This window comes from Onychomys torridus, chromosome 13 (genome assembly GCF_903995425.1).
Source record: "Onychomys torridus chromosome 13, mOncTor1.1, whole genome shotgun sequence".
NCBI lineage: Eukaryota > Metazoa > Chordata > Mammalia > Rodentia > Cricetidae > Onychomys > Onychomys torridus.
The window spans coordinates 21,191,984-21,213,149 of NC_050455.1; the positions used below are offsets into that span (position 1 = coordinate 21,191,984).

Sequence of the window (21,166 nt, forward strand, 5' to 3'; positions counted from 1 at the left end):
CAGTTCATATGTGCTTGAGGAGGAGGGACTTCTGAAGCATTTGGGTTGTGTGCTTCCTGGGGGTGATAAGATGCAGGTGGAATGTTTCACCTCCCCTTAGAGCATCCCGTGTCTTAAGAGCTTTTTTTTAAGATGGAAAGGTTTGTTTAGAGGAAATTACTACACAGCCCTGACTTAAGCATTTTTTTTAACAAATCTAGTTTATCATTGACATATAATATTGAATTTATCAATCCTGTTAACAGAATAAATTTATATTTAATAGAGATTTTTTAAAAACAGATTTAACAGGCTTTTGTAGAAAAATATTCATGTTTGTCAATGCCAGTATTCTTCAGAGTTCACAGGTTGTTTTTCCCCTTTTATTGAAAATACGTATTTTTCATACACAATTCTGATTACTGTTTCCTCCCCCTACTCCTCCCACTTCCTCCCCACCTCCCCTTCCATCCAGATCCACACCCCTCTGTCTCTCCTCAGAAAACAGAGAGACATCTGAGGAATAATGATAAAGTAAGATCACTCAAAACCAATCGGAAGATGGCAGAACAACCAAAAACAGGGAAAGAGCCAAAGAAAAGCACGAGAAATGCACGTAGATGCAGAGACAAATCCCATAAAAATCAGAACCTGAAGACGGAATGTGTATATGCATGCACAAAGGACCTGTGAAGTAGTAAGGGGCGGGGAGCCCTGGCTTAATTTTATAAGACAAAGAGCCTCCAAAGAGGCCATTGAATTCATTTTGTGTTGGCCATCTGCTGCTGGCCATGGTTTGTTTCCCCAGTGAAGAAAGTTAATTTTTTATCTGCAAGTGGCAATCAGTTGGAAATAGCTTCTAGATTAGGGATGGGGGCGTGTGTCCACTTCTCTCAGCGGTAGGACCCCATCTGGTGCAGACCCATGTGGGCCTGTGCATGCTGCCTCACTATGTGAGTTCACATGTGCACCACCCCTGCTGTGTCTAGAAGGCCTTGATTCCTTGGTGTCCTCCATCCCTTCTGGCTCTTAACTCTTTCTGCCTCTTCTGCAGGGTTCCCTCAGCCTTGAGGGGAGGGATTTGATGGATTCATCCATTTAGGACTGAGTGTTCCATGGTCTCTCACTCTGCATATTATTTGACTGTGGGTCTCTCTATTTGTTCCCATCTCCTGCAGGAGGAAACTTCTGTGATGGTGCCTGAGAAGGCACTGATCTATGAGTACAGCAGATGTCATTAGGAGTCATTTTATTGCTGTGTTCCTTTAGCAGAACAGTAGTATTTGGTTTTCCCCTGGGACCGTGGTCTATCTAGTCTCAGGTTCTTGGCCACCCAAGCAGTATTGGGCATGACTTCCATCTCATGAAATGGGCTTTAACTCAAATCAGATAGTGACTAGCTACTCCCCCGAGCTTTGTGCCACTGCTGCACCAGCGTATCTTGAAGGCAGGGCACTCTTGTAGATTGAAGATTAAACATATCCTTTTAACGCCCAGTTTTTAAAATTTTTGCCAGACATGGTAGTGCATGCTTGTGATCTCAACACTTGGACTGACACAGAAGGATCACAAGGTAGAGGCCCACCTGGGCTGCAAAATGAGACATCCTCTCTGAACAAGCAAGTCATTTTAAATGAGGTTGTACTATATCCTGTAGTATACTTTCAAGTACTTGAAGGGTTTTTGTTTTAATTTTGTTTGTGTGTCTGTGCATGCATGTGTGCAAGTCAGGTATTGCCTCTCTCCTTCCACTCTGTAGGTTCTAGAGATCAAACTCAGGAGGTCGTGCTTGGCAGGGGGTTTGTTTTCTCACTGAGCTCTCTCCAGCTACTATCTGAGCTTGTTTTCAGTGACTGTCCGGACCCTGTGTTCACATTCAGAGGAACTCTTACATCCCAGAGGTCTGACTCTTGGTGCCACTGTCCTTCAGAACAGGCTTCTAAGGGGCTGGAGAGATGGCTCGGCTGTTGAGTGTACTTGCTGCTTCAGCAAGTTCCTGGGTTTGATTCCCAGCACCATGTGATGGCTCACAACCATCTTTAACTCCAGTGCAATAATATCTGATGTCCTTTTCTGGCTTCCACAAGCATACATGTAGACAAACACTTATTAAAAAAAAGAAAGGAAGGAAGGAAGGAAGAGAGCAAGCCTTACATGTCTTAGACATGGGACACACTCATAATCCCAGAAGTTGGAAGGCAGAGGCAAAAGGATTGCTGAAAGTATGGGGTTAGCTGGCTGTACATAATGAGTTCCAGGTCAGCCAGGACTATATAACAAAGCTCTCTAAAAAGCCCCAAAGGTAGAAAATCAAGAGAATTGGTAATGGCATATATATATTTATATATTTATATTTATATATAACCCCAGCACTCTATAGGCAGACAAGAGAGTCACAAATTAGAGGCCTGTTGGACTGTAATAGTAAGGCCTCTTCTCCATAAAGAAAAGAAGCATCACAAAAAATTGGTCACTCTTTCAGTCCTCAGCAGCAAGGGCTGCTCTGTGTTACCTTGATTAACCTTAGGAAATTGTAATGATTCCCTTTCCACCTTAACATCTTCACTAGTGAACGATGAATCTGGCCGAGAGTCTGATGTTGGCACCAGGGAGCACGTGGGTGCTAGCAGCTCCCTGCCACCCCGGGAAGAGAAGCAGGAGCCAGTCGTGGTAAGGCCTTACCCGCAGGTACAGATGCTCCCTGCACACCATGCCGCCGTCGCCGCTTCAGCCGCTCCTGTCGCCGTGACAGCCCCGCCGGCACACCTGACACCAGCAGTGCCCCTCTTTTCTTCAGAAGGACTCATGAAGGTAACCGTCTCCAGGTCCCTCTGCACCACAGCTGAAGGCAGCAGGCACTGTAGTAACGCTAACAGAATCGTAGGGGGTGGCCTGGGGTGCGCCTTCAGCTTTTCTTTTTTGGCTGTCCATTCATCTTCCCTGTCATTGGTCCTCTAGTTTGCTGTGCTGCCCTGATTAGACTGTGCTGGGCAGTTGGAATCACAGGACCTTTTCTTACCCGTGGTTGTTTTATGGGGTCGATTTTTTTTTGGTTTTTCGAGACAGGGTTTCTCTGTAACATTGGAGCCTGTCCTGGATGAGCTCTGTAGACCAGGCTGGCCTTGAACTCACAGAGACCCACCTGCCTCTGCCTCTGCCTCTGCCTCCCGAATGCTGGGAATTACAGGCATGTGTCACCACCACCCGGCTGGGGGTTGATTGTTTTAAAACACAGTATTATACTATAGCCCAGGCTAACTCCCTTTGTAGACCAAGCTAGCCTAAAACTTCTGACAGTCATCTTGATTCTGCCTCCCAGTTGCTGGGATTGCAGGTTTCTTCCACCATATCTTAACTGTTACATAATTTGATGTTGATACTTTTTCACCATATAGACCTGCTGAGTTTCATCTTGGTGCTCTTTTCCATGATTTGCTTTAGTAGCTGATTAATTTGGAGGTATCTGAGCATGTTGCTCTGTGCGTTACTTAAGTTAATGTTTTAGTTCTGAGAGTGAGTTCTGTTTGCTTCTGCCCAAACGTGAGAGGCAGGATTGTACAGAAGACAAGTCACAGAGTGTGAGCAATACAGATCTGGGCTTCAGTTCCAGTTCTACCTTGTACTTGATGTGTGGCTCTGAGTAAGGCGTTTGGTCTTGTTTGTGCATTTCTTCCTCTGAACTTTGAAAATGCCATTAGTTCTGCAGAAAAGCTAGGATGCTGACAGGTCTCATCTCGTGTGCCACTGTCCAAATTGGATTTATGTGCGTAAAATGCGTCACAAGAGCAAAGCTATTGACATGTCTCATGGTTTTCTGTTTGCAGCCACCCCCGAAGCCCACCATGCCTAGCCGCCCCATTGCTCCTGCTCCCCCTTCTACCATGCCGCTTCCGCCGAAAGTTCCAGGACAGGTTACTGTCACCATGGAAAACAGCATCCCTCAAGCTTCAGCCATTCCCGTGGCAACAATCAGTGGACAACAGGTTATTCCTCTTCCTAATTTGTTATTTTCTAACTGCAGTTCCAAGCAGTTGATCATGACATGATGTGTGTAACTGCAGGGATACAGTAGGCACTGTCCTAAATAATTAAAGGGTTTCTGATACCCACGGAGAAACCCAGGCTGCGCTGCTTAGTAGGTAGGCTCTATCTGCTGAGCGTATACTGTGCTGGGCACTACCTTCATTGTAAATCACAAGTCAGTCTTGAGCAGTCCATGCCCGAGAGGCGGTATGGTCCCCATGTGCTTGATTAGAAGGGAACAGTACTGAGCAGTGAGAACACCTCCCAGCGGTGTTGTCGGGAGTGTCCGAGGTTTTCTTGGAGGATAGTAGATGTGCATCTGGGGCTGGCAGGTTCCCTCAGGTAGCCTTCTAATTGTGAACATTTATGTTAAAGACTCCTGTTTTAACTTGAAGTTTTAATGGCATTCCATTATGTATAGTTGGCTTATTAAATTGAATTATAACACTTATCTGTGAAGAAACTAAATCTCAAAATTCTTTTCTTTGTGTTTTCAAGAAGATTAATATTACAAAAAGATGCCCTGTATTGTTTTCAGTTTAACGTCTTACTAAGTAATCTCAGAGATCTAGGAATGACACCTGAGTTGTGTTCGTATCTGTGTGGTGGAATGCTTAAGGGGTAAGCTGGAAACTTAAAGGCAGTATCTGCTGGATACTAACTGACATGTATTTAGAAATCTTCAATAACATAAAGAATAATGGATGTAAAGACCTATATAAATAAATAAATAAAAATAGAAAGATGGGCATAGTGGTGCACGCCTTTAATCTAGCATTCAGGAGACAGAGATGTGGATCTCTGTGAGTTCAAGGCCAGCTTGGTCTGCAGAGCGAGTTCCAGGACAGCCAGAACTACTAGTGAGGACCGCCCCCCCCCCCCAAAAAAAAAATAGAGTAGAAGGTGAATCAGCCTGTGACCAGGAAAAAGAAAACAAGTATGAAGGAATGCTGTTGCAGAGATGAGTAGCTCCAGGTAGACAGTCAGATAGCTGATCTAGTCCTGGGGTCTAGTAACTAGTTGGGCCGCTGTTGGCAGGGTAATTCTTATAATGAAGTAGGTGAAAAGGTCGTAGTAGCTAAGTGCTCTCAGAGCCCGTTTCCCATGGGGTACATACTTCTGATAGTTGAATTGGGTCTGCTCAGAGTGGAATAGCTGGAGACGATACTCGCTATCCAAAAGGAATGACCTGCTTCAAGAGGTAGTTCAGTATACATCCCTTGACTCATATATGCTTTTACCCTTGAAATCCCCAAAACAGCAAAGTGGGGGGATTTTAGAGAAACCCTGACCCATCTTGAAGGACACTGATTTCTGTAGATAATGGCTAAGACCACTCTTGTGAAAACTGCATTCTATTCTGTTTCTTCCAGGGGCATCCCAGTAACCTGCATCACATTATGACTACAAATGTTCAGATGTCCATTATCCGAAGCAATGCTCCTGGGCCCCCTCTTCACATTGGAGCTTCCCACTTACCTCGAGGTAAGAAACACACATTTTGTTCAAATTCTGGAAATACTGTAGCAGATGCACATTTGATAAAAGACAGGTGACAGAGTGTGTACACAGTCAACCTAAAGTTACAGAGCAATAGAGAGAAACCTAAAACGGTACAGATCTGAACATGGTCTGTTGTGCGTTTCTTAGAACAAGTCTGTGTGTGGAAATCTAAAGGAAAAGAAATTTTGTTGTCATTTTGAGACAGTCTTCCTAAGTAACCCTGGTTGGTCTCAGACTTGTGGTCCTTCTAAGGCTTCCTCCTAAATGCTGATTACAGGCACACACCACCACTCCTGGCTGTTTGTGTTGTGTTTGTGACAGGGTCTTGCTGTGTAGCCCTGTTGGGCTTGGAACTTAGATAGCATGCTGGTCTCGAACTCACAGTAATTGTCCTACCTCTACCCTCCGATTACTGTGATTACAGGTTTGAACCCACACCTGGCTTCTAATGTTTTTTTAAGTTTACTGAAAATATTAAATTTTTTGATATTCATTGCAACAAGATTGATTTATTCTTACAAGTATGTTAGAATAAGTTGTAATAAATTTAAGGTATTTTAACCTTCTATTAGAAAGTAAAACAGTTGGAGATTGTTGAGGAAAACCAAGCTAACAAAACCAGGTTTACTCGATCCTAGCATAACCCAGCAATTTCCAGCATGTTGTTCACTGATCCTTGAGGTCTGTGGTATCAAAGCTACTTTAATGGAAATGCCTTTTGACAATGTTGATGTCTGCGCTAAGGGAACAAAGGCAGCATGAGGAGGTGATGTGTTACTAGTGACTAAAGCGTTGAAGACTTAATCAAAATCTAGACAGTGGCACCATACCTAACGGCACCAAACAAGATTGTCAATTGTGTCCTTCCGAATTGCAAATACACAATAAACAGTTCTTTTTTTTAAAAGCTCAACTTTTGAATATATATTTTCCTTGTGATAAATAAGAAGTGTACATAGGCCAGGCAGTGGCCTTTAATCCCAGCACTTGGGAGACAGAGACAGGTGGATCTCTGTGAGTTCCAGGCCAGCCTGGTCTACACAGCGAGTTCCAGGACAGGCTCCAAAGCTACAGAGAAACCCTGTCTCGAAAAAACCAAACAAACAAAAAAAGAAGTGTACATAGTATACTGGAGCTGAAAATCCATATGCTGTCTAGGTTTTAGCAATTATGCCTTCCTATAGAATATACTTGGCTTTATTAAGTAATGTCTGTAGGCTATACTGATAATTTTTTTTTCTTTTCAGGTGCAGCTGCTGCTGCTGTGATGTCCAGCTCTAAAGTAACCACAGTCTTGAGGCCAACTTCACAGTTGCCAAATGCTGCTACGGCCCAGCCAGCAGTACAGCACCTCATACACCAGCCAATCCAGGCATGTTGGGGTCAGGGGTACTTGGCCAGCATAGCCACAGTGCCTTACCATAGCTGTGCACTCTGCCAGACACTGAGGGAGTCCATAGCCTCATAGCTGAGTTACTGCTCTCAGTGGAGTTTCCAAGGCTTGAAGAGTTTGGAGGATGATGCCCTTTGAGCAGTGCAAGCATAGAGCAGGGATGATTAGAATTGGTAGGAAGTAGCAAGCGAGGCAGCTGGTGCTAGAAAAGGGAAGAGGGACATGCACAGTAGCAAAGACAATGGTGGTGGGCTGTAAGTTAGTGTTTAGTGAGGGCTAGCCAAAATGGAGGAGGATTGTCATTTGGAAAGAGCTCTGTGAAAGCCTAAAATGTATATGTACCTTTTTTTTTTAAGCCTAGGATCGAACCCAGGGTCTTGCGCTTGCTAGGCAAACGCTCTACCACTGAGCTAAATCCCCAACCCAGTTTATGTACCTTTTATCCATATAAAGAAATACTTGCCTTTTCAGCCAGTTCCACTACTCAATGCATCTCTGGTAGTACACCCCCTCCCCGCTTTTCATATTGAGAATCAAACCCAAGGCCTCCTGCATGCCAGGCAAGCACTAGTAGCTAAGCTACACTTGAGCCTCTTTAATTCCCACTTTTATTCAAGGAATTCTGTAGTGTCGGTACTAATAGAATAACTCTGTATCAGAAGGGGATGCAGGTGCAGAAAAGACAGCTCAGCAGTTAGGAGCACTCGCTGCTCTTCCAGAGGACCCAGGTCCATTCTCAGTACCCCCATGGTGGCCAACATCCATCTGGAACTCGAGTTCCAGGGGATCCAATGCCTTCTTCTGACCTCTACATGCCCTGTGTGCATGTAGTGCACAGAGATTCATGCAGGAAGACACCCACACACATCAAATAAAAGTTGGTCTCAACACATTGGTGGTAAGGCAGACACCCCAGTCACAGAGCTCACCCCTGGGGGAGAGAAGCAGCAGTAGCTAGTGTGAGGAGGGCAGCTGTCCACAGTGGGGGCCACGGATAAGGGCAGACGGTAAAGTAGGGTAAAATGGGCAGGGAGCTGGCTCAGCCAGTAAAAGCACTTGCTGCCAACCTGACGACCTGAGTTTACTTTGGACCTACGTGCTGAAGAGAGCATAAGTTACCTCCTCACACCACACTCAGGTGTGCAGTGGCACATGCATGAGGTGTCCATACACACACACACACACACACACACACACACACACACACACAAATAACTAGAAAGTGTAAAAAATACTTTTTTTAAAGGATGGTCAGGATTTGGTGATTTAATTGCATCTATGAAAGTCAGGTAAAGGGTGAATCAGGACTTGGGTGATAAGAGTCAGGACAGCAGACAAATGATGGATGCCATGATTGATGGCTTCCTTTTCAGACTTTACACCAGAAAGAGTAGTAAGGGTGAGGACCAGACGTTTGTATGGAAATGTAGAAGGCGTCAGAACACCGAGACTCCCTGCTTGGAGCACCTTGACTCTTTCACACATAGCCTGTCATCCTGTTTGCCCTTTGCATCCTAATTTGACCTGAGAGCCAACAGCTCCAGCCAGTGGCCTCATGGGCCCTCTGTAGAAAGCACTTGGATGTGTGACATTTTAAATGTCCACTTAGCATCATAGTAAACTAGAGGAATGCTGTGCCAAACAGTTAAATCCCAGTTTATACTTTTACTATAGTTTTATTAAAAAGTTCATGGGCTCCAGGTGGTGGTGGTGGCACACCAAGTGAGTTCCAGGAAAGGCGCAAAGCTACACAGAGAAACTCTGTCTCGGAAAAAAAAAAAAATGTCATGGGCTACAAACAAGATGGGAGTGTTTGTTTGTATTGTCTCACTGTGTGTTCCTGGCTGGCCTGAGACTCACAAAGATCCACCTGCCTATGCTTTGGGAGTACTAAGAATAGTGACTTGTACAAGCGCACCCAGTGTAAAATAGGAAATTTCCCTGCCTTCTTAGCAGTGCTGGGAATTGAACCCAGAACTTTGTATTTGCTGGTCTTCCACTCTGCTGCATGTGTCCTGCTCTGACATGTGCTGTTATTTCCCCACCCCCACCCCCACCCCTTTGTTTCTTGGGGTTTTTTTGTGATAGTTTAGGTAGCCCAGGCTTAGCTCAAACTCACAGCCTCCTGTCTCAGCCTGCTAGGATTACAGGCAGGCACCAGAGTTTCTGCAAATTTGTTTTTGTAATTCTGACCCTTGTCTTGGAATAACACACCTAGAACAGATGTTATGGTGGTGAGGACTTAGTTCCATCTGGGCACATACTCATCTGGAGGCCTAAGTTTCAAAACTGAGTTTCAGTGTTTGGTTTGCTGTTTTTATTTTGTTTTTTGCTCTAAGTGAAATATTTTTTTTCTCCTCTCTAGTCTCGTCCACCTGTGACCACCTCCAGTACGATCCCTCCTGCTGTGGTAGCCACGGTCTCAGCCACCAGAGCTCAGTCTCCAGTCATCACTACGACAGCAGCACACGCTGCTGACTCAGCACTAAGGTACAGGGCCGTCCTGTCACTTCATTTAACTCCCTAATTAAAACACTTCTTTTCTAAAGTGTACTCTAGATCTGGGCTTCTTAAACGCTTTTCACCCAAGAAATTTTCACATGACCCTGGATATATAGGTATATAAAATAAGTACAGAAACCAAACATTGACTGATAATAAATCCTAACAAAATGTATTTTAAGGTGCTGGAGAGGTAGTTCAGCAGTTAGAGTTCTTGTTGCAAATGAATGAATGCTTGCTGCTCTTCAGAAGACCTGTTTAGTTCCCAGTACCCACGTTGGACAGTTCACAACCACCTGTAACTCCATCTCTCCAGAACATAATGCCTTCTTCTGGCCTTCAAGGGCACACATGCTAAAAATAAATCTTTTGTTTTCTTTTTTGGTTTTTCAAGACAGGGTTTCTCTGGCTGTCCTGACACTCACTCTAGACCAAACTCAGAGATCTGCCTGCCTCTCCCTCCCTGAGTGCTGGGATTAAAGGTGTGCACCACTACCGCCTGGCAATAAAAATAAATCTTAAAAAAGTAAAATTTATTTTGAAACATTTCTTTAGTATATACATAATTTCACCATTTATTGATGAATGTAAGCTTCGATACTCAGGAAGTGGATGTGCTTATTTATTTTTACATAAGGAATTAAATCTTGGCTCAGTACTTTTTTAGCTGTCAGAGCATCTTCAACATTTTACAGAGTTGGTGGATACTTTGATTTTATAATTGTCAATGGTGAGAGTACCATAGAAATATATAGAATGACAAGTATATTTGGGGCCATTTGCAAGATTGTTGGAAATTCTATTCTAATCCCATAATTTATAGCCATAATTCATTTTGGTTTTGTTTTTTTTGTTTCATGAGTATGAATGTTTTGCCTACATGTATGTATGTGTACCACATGTATGCCTGGTGCATGTGGTGGTCAGAAGAGGGTATTGGGTCCCCTGGAACCGGAGTTATGGACAGTTGTGAGCCACCATGTGAGTGCTGGGAACCGAACCTTGGTCTTTTACAAGAGCAGGCAGTGCTGTCAACGGCTGAGCCATATTGCCAGCACCTTTATTTGTTTCTTGCTTGTTTTTGTTTTTGTTTTTTGTTTGTTTGTTTTGTTTTTTTGAGCTGAGGATCGAACCCAGGGCCTTGCACTTGCTAGGCAAGCGCTCTACCACTGAGCTAAATCCCCAACCCCCTTTATTTGTTTCTTAATGTACAGGGTAATAGCTTTCCTTACGGCTGTACACTCACCAATGCATGTGTACATGTGCACATGTGCATTTGTGAATGAACGGTGAGCATGCTTGCACCACCGCGTATGTGGAGATAGAGTCTGTTCTGACTTTCTGCCTTGCTTGGAACTAGGTCTCTTACTTTTTTCTCAGCATATACCAGACTAGCTGGCCCATGATCTTCCAGCAATTCTCCTGCCTCTGTCTCCCATCTCTCCGTAGGAGCACTGAGTTACAGACGGTCAAGCTACATCTGATTTTTTGTGAGTTGTGGAGATTCAAACTCGGCTTCTCATGCTTGCACAGTATGTGCTTTTCCACAGAATTCTTCCCTGGCCCCTGGATTTGGTTTTGATGATCTTCCTCATTCTTCTCCCTGCCCCCCTCCCCCACCACATCTTGTACTCTTCCATCCCTATAGTTTCCTTCCCACATTCAGTCCCGTGTATGCTTGTCCTTTCTCACTCTAGCTTCGAGACCTGTGCTCCTACACCCACATATGTACACACCTCAAAATTAAAAACTAATTGAGAAAGTACCTGCTGTCGTTTGAATCTGGGTTGCCTCACTTAATAATTTCTAGATGCATCCAGTGTCTTACAAATTTCATTCTTCATTACCAAATAAAACTCCATGTGTATTGTATACTGCCTTTTTGTTATCTATTTATCTGTTGATGGCAACTAAGCTGACTCTAATTCCTTACAATTGTGAATAGAGCAGTAATAAACATGATTATACACATATCGGTGGTAGAATAGGGGTCTTGGGAGCATGCCCAGGAGGGTTTAGCTGGGTCTCATGGTGGTTATATTTTTTAGTTTTGAGAACCCTCTACCCTCTATTATTTCAGTTTACACATCCATCAGCAGTAAGTCTCCCCTCCCCCACATCCCCATCGGCATTTCTTACTTGTTTCTCTTCTATATATCTATTATATTTCATTTACGTATTTGTGTAGCTGTGTGCATGCCAAGGTGCACATAGTGAGGTCAGAAGACAGCTCCATGTAGGTCCCAGAAATGGCACTGAGGTCATAAGGCTTGGCAGCAAGCACATTTACTCTGAGCTATCTTGCTGGCCCATTTGTTTTCTTTTGTTGTTGGTGGTGGTTTTTTTGGGTTTTTTTGTTTTGCTTTTCAAGACAGGGTTTCTCTGTAGCTTTGGAGCCTGCCCTGGGCTAGCTCTGTAGACCAGGCTGGCCTTGAACTCACAGGGATCCACCTGCCTCTGCCTCCCGAGTGCTGGGATTAGAGGCGTGCGCCACCACCGCCCGGCTTTGCTTTCTTGATGATAGTGATTTTGACCGGCATGAAACGGAATCTCCAAGTTTTAATTTGTATTTCCCTGATAGTCATTTGAGAACTGTCTGTTCAAACCATCAACCCATTTATATATTGGAAGTTTCCTTTTGGCTGCTGTTTGCTATTTGTAGTTCCTTATATGTTCTATATATTAACACCATGTCTAAAGTATAGCTGGCAGACACCTCCCCCCACTCCTATACGGCAAATGTTTCCTGTGCTGTATAGAAGCTTTTTAATATTATGTAATCCCGTTTGTCAAGACTTGAGGTTATCAAATTATAAATTTCCAAGTCAAGCAATCTAACACAATATACTTTAGAGACATCCTAATTTGATAGGAGTGATAAGAAAGTACTTAAAAATCTTCATTTTTCCATAATTAAACCAACATGTGTCTGTAAGAGCAGAAAACTTTGCAGACAGTAAAGTAGTGCAGATCTCAACATACTTTCTTGAACATGACGCAAGCTGTTTGGGGCCTTGATCGTTGTTGTTGCCTGGTATTAGCACATAGTAGGGCAAAGTGCAAGTGTTGTGTGTTCAGAGGACTGAAGAGGAGTGTGTCCTTGAGAGAAGTCCTCTAGACGGAAGGGAATGTCAGTTCCAAAAAGGGTTGAAGATACAAGGTGTATCTCTTGCTGCAGACAAATACAAATTGCATAGGTCCAGTGGGATGATTGGGTGTTTGAAAAGGGATGCTAATAGAGTGGAGAGATTGGCAGGAGCCAGGTGCTGTGGTGTACCCCTGTTGTCTTAGATACTCAGAAAGTTAAGGGAAGGAATCACTTGAGTCTAACCTGGGTGACATAGGAACCTGTTTTTAAGAAAAACTACAGAGCCATAGACATTAAGTCTGGCTAATGAGGAATGATTGTAGAAGCTCTTTGTTAGTGAATTTGAGTTACTTTAGATTTAGTTTTACTATTGCTGATCATGTGATTCTGTGTAGGTATGTGCATGTGAGTTGGGGTGCCTGCAGAGGTTTCAATACCACTGGAGATGGAGTTACAGCAGGTGTGATCCACCTGACATGCCTATTAATAATCCTCTGGAAGAGCCATGGTCATGGTGTGAGCCACCATGTCTCGCTTTGTTTGAACCATTTGTGGTTTGTTCTTCTCATAGCCATGGCAATACACTTGAGCTAAGAGTAAACTTGAAAAAGACCCAGTGTCCTGTGTTCATTTTCTTGGCCACTGCTTTAGTCTTCCCGTTGAAGACGGACCACTCCAGTGAAAAAGCATCTCTCTTCCCTGGGTCGTCGCGTGTTCCCTGTGGTGCTCCACTGACCTGGTTACCATTCCTGGTCGAGCCCTAGAGCCTTTGCTTCCAACCCTTGGACCAGTCCAGGCGCTGATTCACTGCCACCTGATGTCACCAGCACAAAGTCAGGAGGCTGAGGCAGGAGGATAGTCATTTCAAAGCTAGTTTAGGTTATATAACATGTTGGAAGCCACCTGAGCTGCATAGTTAGACCCAGGTTTAATACAAACAAAGGAAATTTTACTTTCCTATGCCACTTGGTGGGGGGTAGGTTGACCACTTTATTATTTAATAATAAAATATTAGAGAACTTGGCAAGTTCTCGAGCAGTTTCTACCTGATGGCCTCACTTGATGACTCTGAATGCTTTTGGTAGAGGAGTTTTCACCAAGGACTTAAATGTTTATTTATTTACTGTCTTAAAATCCCAACACATCTTTTCCCGATTTGTCCCAGAAGTTGGCTAGTGAATCTCCTCTGAGCTACCTTATTTTTCTGTCTTGTTTTTCCCACTGTTCTTTGGATAGCCATTAGTCATTAGTCTTTGAGGGCTTCTTTTTGATATGTGATATCACAAGCTCACTCATTTTCCCTGTTCTGTGGTTTTGAAAATAGCAGATTCTCCAAACATGCTGTGATCCAGTAAAAGTAGTATTTAGGGTCTACGGTCTAAGTCGTAAGGGGGCTCATTGCTTCTAGGGTAGCATTCCTTTGAGGCTTTTTCTGTGAACTGAGATTTTCAAGTGAATAATATTAGAAATTTTTCCTTTCTGAGGTGGAAAAAAAATATGTGTGTGCCTATGGGTGTAGGTGGCCACCTATAAGAGTAGAAGACAATAGAAAATGGCCTTGGCTGTCCGTCAGTCCTCAGGTACCACACATCTTTGTTTGAGATAGGCTCTCTCATTAGCCTAGAACTTCGTGTAGGCCAGGCTAGCTGGCCTTTTGTGCTTTCAGGGATCTACCTGCCTCCAAGCACCACTTGGGCCCTGGGGACCTGAACGCAAGTCCTCATGTTTGGAAGACAACACTTTATCGGCTGAGCCATTTCCTGGCTTGCTTTCTTAGATTTCATATATTTATTTTCCTTACACTGAAAATGTTGTTTCCTTAAAACGTTAACATGAGTACTTGCTCTTCATCATATGATATACAAAAGCTTCCGAGTAGTAAATCAAAGCTGTAAGTCTACTTGTAACTTAGTGCTTTACTTTGTGGATTATTGTTGCTAATAAGGCCATTGAATTAGCTCACTGAAGAATTCTCTCTGTTCTCAGACTGGGTCCCACTAGCCAGAGTAAAGTGTTCAGAAGTCACTTAAAAGTGGTTCTCCCTTTTATGAGATATAGTATCAGGGCTTTTTAAGATTATTACATTTTATTTATGTGTTCATGCATGGGTGCTCACATGCATGTCTAGGCACATGTGGATGTTAGAAGACAACTTATAGGAGGAGTTGTTGGTTCTCTGTCTACCGTGTGTATCCTGTGTATCTAATTCAGATAGCTCCTCAGGCTTGTTGGCAAGTGCCTCAACCTCCTGAGCCATCCCCCACTCCACAGGCTTTTTATTCTAATTCATATTCACACTTCCAAAACACAAAGGTTAGAAAGGTATACAGGGGGTAGTACCACTCTCTTTGTCTAATGTATGTTTGCAGGTTCTTCACGTTTCTTCTCCTTTGCAATATAAGGCAACCTAATTTTTAATATATTCTTCCACTGTTTTTTTTTTCTTTTCTTTCCTTTTCTTTTCTTTTTCAAGACAGGATTTCTCTGTGTAGTTTGGTGCCTATCCTGGATCTCACTCTGTAGACCAGTCTGGCCTTGAACTCAGAGATCCTCCTGGCTCTACCTCCCAACTGCCTACCCACCTTTTCTTTTTTTTTTTTTTTTTCCAAGACAGGGTTTCTCTGTGTTGTTCTGGCTGTCCTGGAATTTACTCTAGACCAGACTGTCCTTTAACTCAAGAGATCTGCTTCCTGAGTGCTAGGATTAAAGGCATGTGCCACTGCTGCCAGGCAACTGTTTCATGGTGACCCTAACTATAAAATTATTTTCATTACTACTTAAAAACTATAACTTTGATACTGAGCAGTGTCTCGGTTCCTAAGACCACTGGAAATATATGTTTTCCAGTGATTGGGACCCACAGATTAAGAACTACCATTTATATATAGCTAGGAATTGTTTGTTTGAAGTTGTTGTTCAGAGACCAAGCTACATAAAATGATACCCTTGTAAATCTCCTGTTCCCTCCACGGTGCCATCTGCTCTTGGTATGTTAACCCTGACCCCCTTCGTACTTGATATTCACATGTCCAAATATAAAAGCACAAAAGGGTATCTAAGAAGCATCTACTTTGCTTGGTCCTTGTTCACCAACTCTGTGTTTTGTTTGTTTGTTTTCAATGAATTCCATCTTAGTTTATTTTTTCCCTGGTGCGTAAAGAATGGGGCATAACCATCGTGTCTAAATTGTGACATGACTGTTTATATTTGGAGCTTCATAAAACTAACTCCTGACCACCTGGTATTGTCTGTTCATACAGCTACCGAAGCTCATGGCATTGCAGATGTTCATTTTGGAAATGTTACTGGCACCAAACACTGCTATTTTCTCTTTCTTTTTTATCTTGGAAGTGAGTTGTCTGTGGATCCGTCCATCTCCCACCCACCCATCCCCACACACCCACCCTGTCTCTCCCTCCCTCTCGAAGATTTGTTTATATTTCTGGCCTCTGCCTAGCACTGCATGGATGTGGTGCACAGAAACACATGTAGCACCAATACACATAAAGTCTTAAAACACACACACAAACAAACAAAAAAAAAAATCAAAACCCAACAAAAACACCTACTCTGTCCTAGCACTTGGGAGGAAGAAGCAGATGGATCTCTAAATTAGAGGCCAGTCTGGAGTCTGTTCCAGAACAGCAAGGGCTATGTAGAGAGACCCTGTCTCAAAGAGAGAGAGAGAAAGAAAAAGAGAGAGACAGACAGAGAGAGAGAGAGAGAAGAGAAGAGAAGAGAGTAGAGAGGTAGATGAATAGACAGAAGCTTTGTTTATTTTGGGGGTGGAGAGGATGGTACAAGTTAAGAGCTCTACTCTTCCAGGTGACACAGTTTCAGTTATTTTTACTTTATATATCTGAGTATTTTTAATGTAGAATGCTTTATAAATCTGAATGTCATCCTTCTCTGTATTGTTTAAATTTAGTACATGTGCTGCAGAAGCAAGCATGTGTATGAGTGTTGTGCCTGCATATATTCATATGTATGTATGTGCTCCACATGGTGGAGACTAGAAAAGGGTGTTGGATCCTCTGGAACTGCAATTGGAGACCATTGTGCGCTGCCATGTAGGTGCTAGAACCAAACTAGAGTCCTCTGCAAGAGCAGCCAGTGCTCTTAACCACTGAGCCATCTCTCTAGCCCCACCTTTTGGGGATTTGGTTTGTCTTCTGAAGATGGGGACTCACAGCCAAAGTTGGCCTACACATATAGCCAAGGATGACCTTGGACTTGAGATTCTTCTGTCTCCACCTTCTGCGTGTTGGTACTACAGACATGCACCACCATGCCTGGTTTGTACAGTGCTTGTTACTGGACCCAGGGCTTTGGACATGCTAAGCAAACACTTCAACTAAGCTGAGTCTCCAGCGGCACTGTCTTCCTAAGGCAACCTGACACAGCTTTTAAAATACCATTCCAGCATTTGTATATGCAGACACATGCAAATTCAAGTTCTTATTTTATCCTCTTTACTCCTAAAGAATGTTTAATTCTTTATCCTGCTTCACTTTGTGGTTTTTTTTTTTTAATATAACACATTGAAAGCTTTGTTTCAAAAATAAAATTCTGTCACATTTAGTAGAACCACAGCAATCCTTTATCAATAGATTCAAAGTGTGTCTAGTCCCATACTATCATAGCTAATGTCATAGTAGATGTGTATTCATATTTTATTTTACTTTATTTTTGTTTTTTCCAAGACAGGGTGTCTGTGTAGTTTTGGTGCCTGTCCTGTATCCCGCTCTGTAAACCAGGCTGGCCTCAAACTCAGAGATCTGCCTGTCTCTGCCTCCTGAGTGCTGGGATCAAAGGCATGCGTCACCACCGCCCAGCTATGTATGCACATTTTAAACTGTGTTGTTTTTCATATGTGTAAAACCATCTGTAACATAAATTGCAAGAATTGATCGGGGACTGGGTAATTAGAACTCTCCATAGCTAACCTCTGATGACATGCCTTAGTTTATACCAGTTTACACTCCCTCATATTTTTAAAAATCTGATAAATGAACAATAATATTTCTGTTGCTGAGATAGAATCTCCCGTTCTGTAGCTGCAGCTGGCCTGGGATGCTATGTTCCTTTCTCTCAGCCTCCCGAGTGCGAGGATTATAACCATGAGCCATCACTTTCAACTTTGTTTGTTACATATTGTTTCAGTACAGTGCAGGGCTAACTTCAAACACTGTCCTCCTGCTCTTGGCCCCTAAGTTACTGGGGTTGTAAATATTCCTAACCATAGTCATGTATTTTGTTGTATTTGTGTGTTAACTCAAATGACCACGTTCCCAAAACGGCTTGTAATCCTTATCTTCATGCCTCTACCTTCTAAGTGCCAGAGTTGCAGATGCGAGCTATCATACCCCGCTTCACTTGTTTAGAAGCAAAGTGTGCTGAAGCTGGTGGTATGCGTCTGAGATCTCAGCACTTGGGAAGCTGAGGTAGGAGCCTAGGAATTTGAGTCTTACATGGGCTGCATAGTGAGACATCATCTCAGAATGATGTCAATGAGAGAAGGAGAATAGGTATTCTTTATAATTATCTATTATCTGTGTGCAGAGTGGGCATGTGTGCCACAGTGCATGTCTAGAGACCAGAGGACAGCTTGTAGGAGTTGGTTCTCTCCTTCGACTATGTGGGTCCCTCCACTGCAACTTCGTAAAAGAATTCTCCCATCTTTTCTTCATGGACATTTTTAGATGCCAAAAGTCTTTGATTCTTTTAGCATTTATCTGGTTAGATTATGAAGTATTAGTCCAGTTTTTTCTTTTCCAATAGCTACATAGTCTCCTGATATGCTTTGTTTGTTCCTTTGTTTGTGAAAGGGGATCTTAATGTGTTTCTCAGCCTGGTCTGGAACTCCTGAGCACAAATGATCCTAATGAACCTTGTGCCTCAGTTCTTGGGACATAGCATTAACGCCCCACCCCACCGGGCTCCCATATACCCCCTTTTCTCTAAGAAGCCTTCTCTAGTCTTTGGCTTTGTTGCAGTTTTAGTAGCTTGCTACCAATGAAAAGTGCTTGTATCTCTTTCATTTGTTAGTCAGTGGTAACTGCAAGTTTGCATTTCCACCTATACAGATGTTACATAACTAGGGGAAAGGTCAGTACTTCAAGTCTCTGCACAGACCAGTCATGGTTATCCTGTCAAACGGGCTGGGGAGATGGCACAGTAGTTAGAGCACTGACTGCTCTTCCAGAGGTCCTGAGTTCAGTTCCCAGCAACCACATGGTGGCTAACTGCCCTCTTCTGGCATAAAGTTGTACATGCAGATAGAGTACTCATATACATAAAATAAATAAAGTAATTAATTAAAAAAAAAAAAAAACTTGTCAAACTTCCATAATATGAGAACTTCACTGTCTGTCTTTGAATTTTTCCACAGTGAAATGTGATTGTGATAAGCCTGTTCACTCAAATATCACTAAATAGGATAGAATACATCCAAAGTCCTGGAACTTAGAGGGCAGAGATCTCAAGTTCAAGGCCAGTCTGGGTTACAAAGTAAACCCTGTCTCAAAAGAGCAAGGACCTCAGACCTAGGTAGTGGTAGAGCCTTCCCAGCATATTCAAGAGCCCCTCGGGTTCCTTCTTCAGCACTGGGGGGGGGGGGGGGGGGGATGGGGCCAGAAAGGTGGCTCAGGTGAAGTTGCTTTCCTCTAAGCCTGATAACCTTAGCTCAGTCCCGGAACCCACCTAACAGAAGGAAAAAAACAACTTCATGGTGTCTTCTGACCTCCACACATGATCTGTAGCATGTGTGTGCCTACATATGCAAATAAATGCTTGTGTGAAAAATGGTCAAAAGTGTAAACGGCATCATGGACTAAGAACTAATTTATAAATTTTTTGGTATGTATTGCTACTTTTTGAAGCAAGATGGCAGCCACAAGAGAGAAACCCTTCCAGGGCCTTTTATTTCATTGGTAAAATTGAAGACTGGGCATTGTTTTAACTGTAAATTCCACAGAACTATGAAGAGAGTAAAATTTATATGATCAGAAGGACAGGATACCTTGACTACCTTCCTTGTGTCTGTGGAGAACTTGTAAGTCACGTACTACCCTCTCTCCCCACAGTCGGCCCACTTTATCTATTCAGCATCCACCATCGGCAGCCATTAGTATCCAGCGTCCTGCGCAGTCTCGCGATGTGACGACGAGAATCACACTACCTTCTCATCCTGCGTTAGGGACACCGAAACAGCAGCTCCATACAATGGCTCAGGTAAAAACAGGGTGAAGAACCACCAGGGGGTTCTTTGGGATAGACTAGAATCATGCCGACTTGTTAAAAAGCCTGGCATGTGAAATCAGTCATCATTCTTAGACTGGATAGCGTGGGAAGTGTTCTTGTGTGTAACTGTGTTCTCGGGTCCCCCACAGAAAACCATCTTTAGTACTGGCACCCCAGTGGCTGCAGCTACAGTAGCACCTATTTTGGCAACCAACACCCTTCCTTCAACAACCACAGCCGGTAAGTCAGCGATCTTGCTCTTTGAGCCAGACAGACAGGAAGTGGTGAGTTCGCATTTCACTTTTCACCTTCAGAGGAAAATTCTCAGCTTCCCGAGAGCTTTCCCAAGGTTGAAGAGTCTGTGCTGTGTACCGAGACTGCTGTTAGAGAATTCCTTCCCTCCCTTCTACCCTCTTTCCAGGATCTGTGTCGCACACACAAGCTCCCACGAGTACAATTGTTACCATGACAATGCCCTCCCATTCATCCCATGCCACCGCTGTGACCACCTCCAACATCCCAGTTGGTAAGTGTTGTTCGTTTTCACACAAACGTCTATGAGGAATTTTCAGCCCATATGACCAGGCCTTCGTGTCAAAGGTGGTAGGAGTGTCTTCATGTTGTTGATTTTCAAAACAACTGTGAACTTGACTTTTATTTATTTATTTATTTATTTATTTATTTTTCTTTTTTTGTTTTTCGAGACAGGGTTTCTCTGTAGCTTTGGAGCCTGTCCTGGACTACCTCTGTAGACCACGATAGCCTCAAACTCACAGAGATCCACCTGCCTCTGCCTCCCAAGTGCTGGGATTACAGGCGTGCGCCACCACCGCCCGGCTGAATTTGACTTTTATTTGTTTACTTAGGGTGTGTGTGTGTGTGTGTGTGTGTATTCATGTATGTTCAGTATATGTGCGTACCACCTCATTTTTCTGAGGCAGTGTCTACCTCAGAACCTGGAACTCTCTAACTTGGCTAACTGGCCAGTGAGCCCAGGAATTTGCCTGCCCCTTGTCTTTCCAGGGCTGGAATTACAGGCACCCGGTGCTACACACAACTGTTTACCCAGTCTCTGGAGATGTAAACTCAGGCCCGTGCGTCATAGCGAGTCCTTTACCAACTGAGCTGTCTCCCCGCCTCCAAGCGTAGCTTCCAAACGTAGATTTCTATTCTAATTTATTTTTTTATTCTAGTTGACTTTACTGAAATCACTGATAACAGTTAGTCCTTCTTTTCTATAGTATCATAACCAGTTTAGTTTGCTTCTGCATCATCTACTGTTTTTTTTTAATAGTAGATTATTTATTTAACTTTATTTTATGTGCATTTTTATCAGAGTCCCAGGGACTGGAGTTATAGACAGTTGTGAGCTGCCATGTGAGTGCTGGGAATCGAACCTAGGTCCTCTGGAAGAGCTGAGCCATCTCTCCAGCCCC

At 43.3% G+C, this 21,166-nt stretch overlaps 1 protein-coding gene across 5 annotated transcripts in view; it reads left to right on the plus strand.

Moving 5' to 3' along the window:
* The window catches only part of Sap130 (Sin3A associated protein 130), a 74,732-nt gene that overhangs the window by 9,652 nt on the left and 43,914 nt on the right, over positions 1-21,166 (plus strand). For all 5 annotated transcript variants that reach the window (XM_036205120.1, XM_036205121.1, XM_036205118.1 and 2 more), the window contains exons 3-10: positions 2,549-2,790; positions 3,804-3,962; positions 5,376-5,487; positions 6,753-6,877; positions 9,264-9,388; positions 19,574-19,721; positions 19,880-19,970; positions 20,152-20,256. In XM_036205120.1, the coding sequence (XP_036061013.1) occupies positions 2,549-2,790; positions 3,804-3,962; positions 5,376-5,487; positions 6,753-6,877; positions 9,264-9,388; positions 19,574-19,721; positions 19,880-19,970; positions 20,152-20,256 (1,107 nt within the window). The remainder of the gene's footprint in view (positions 1-2,548; positions 2,791-3,803; positions 3,963-5,375; positions 5,488-6,752; positions 6,878-9,263; positions 9,389-19,573; positions 19,722-19,879; positions 19,971-20,151; positions 20,257-21,166) is intronic.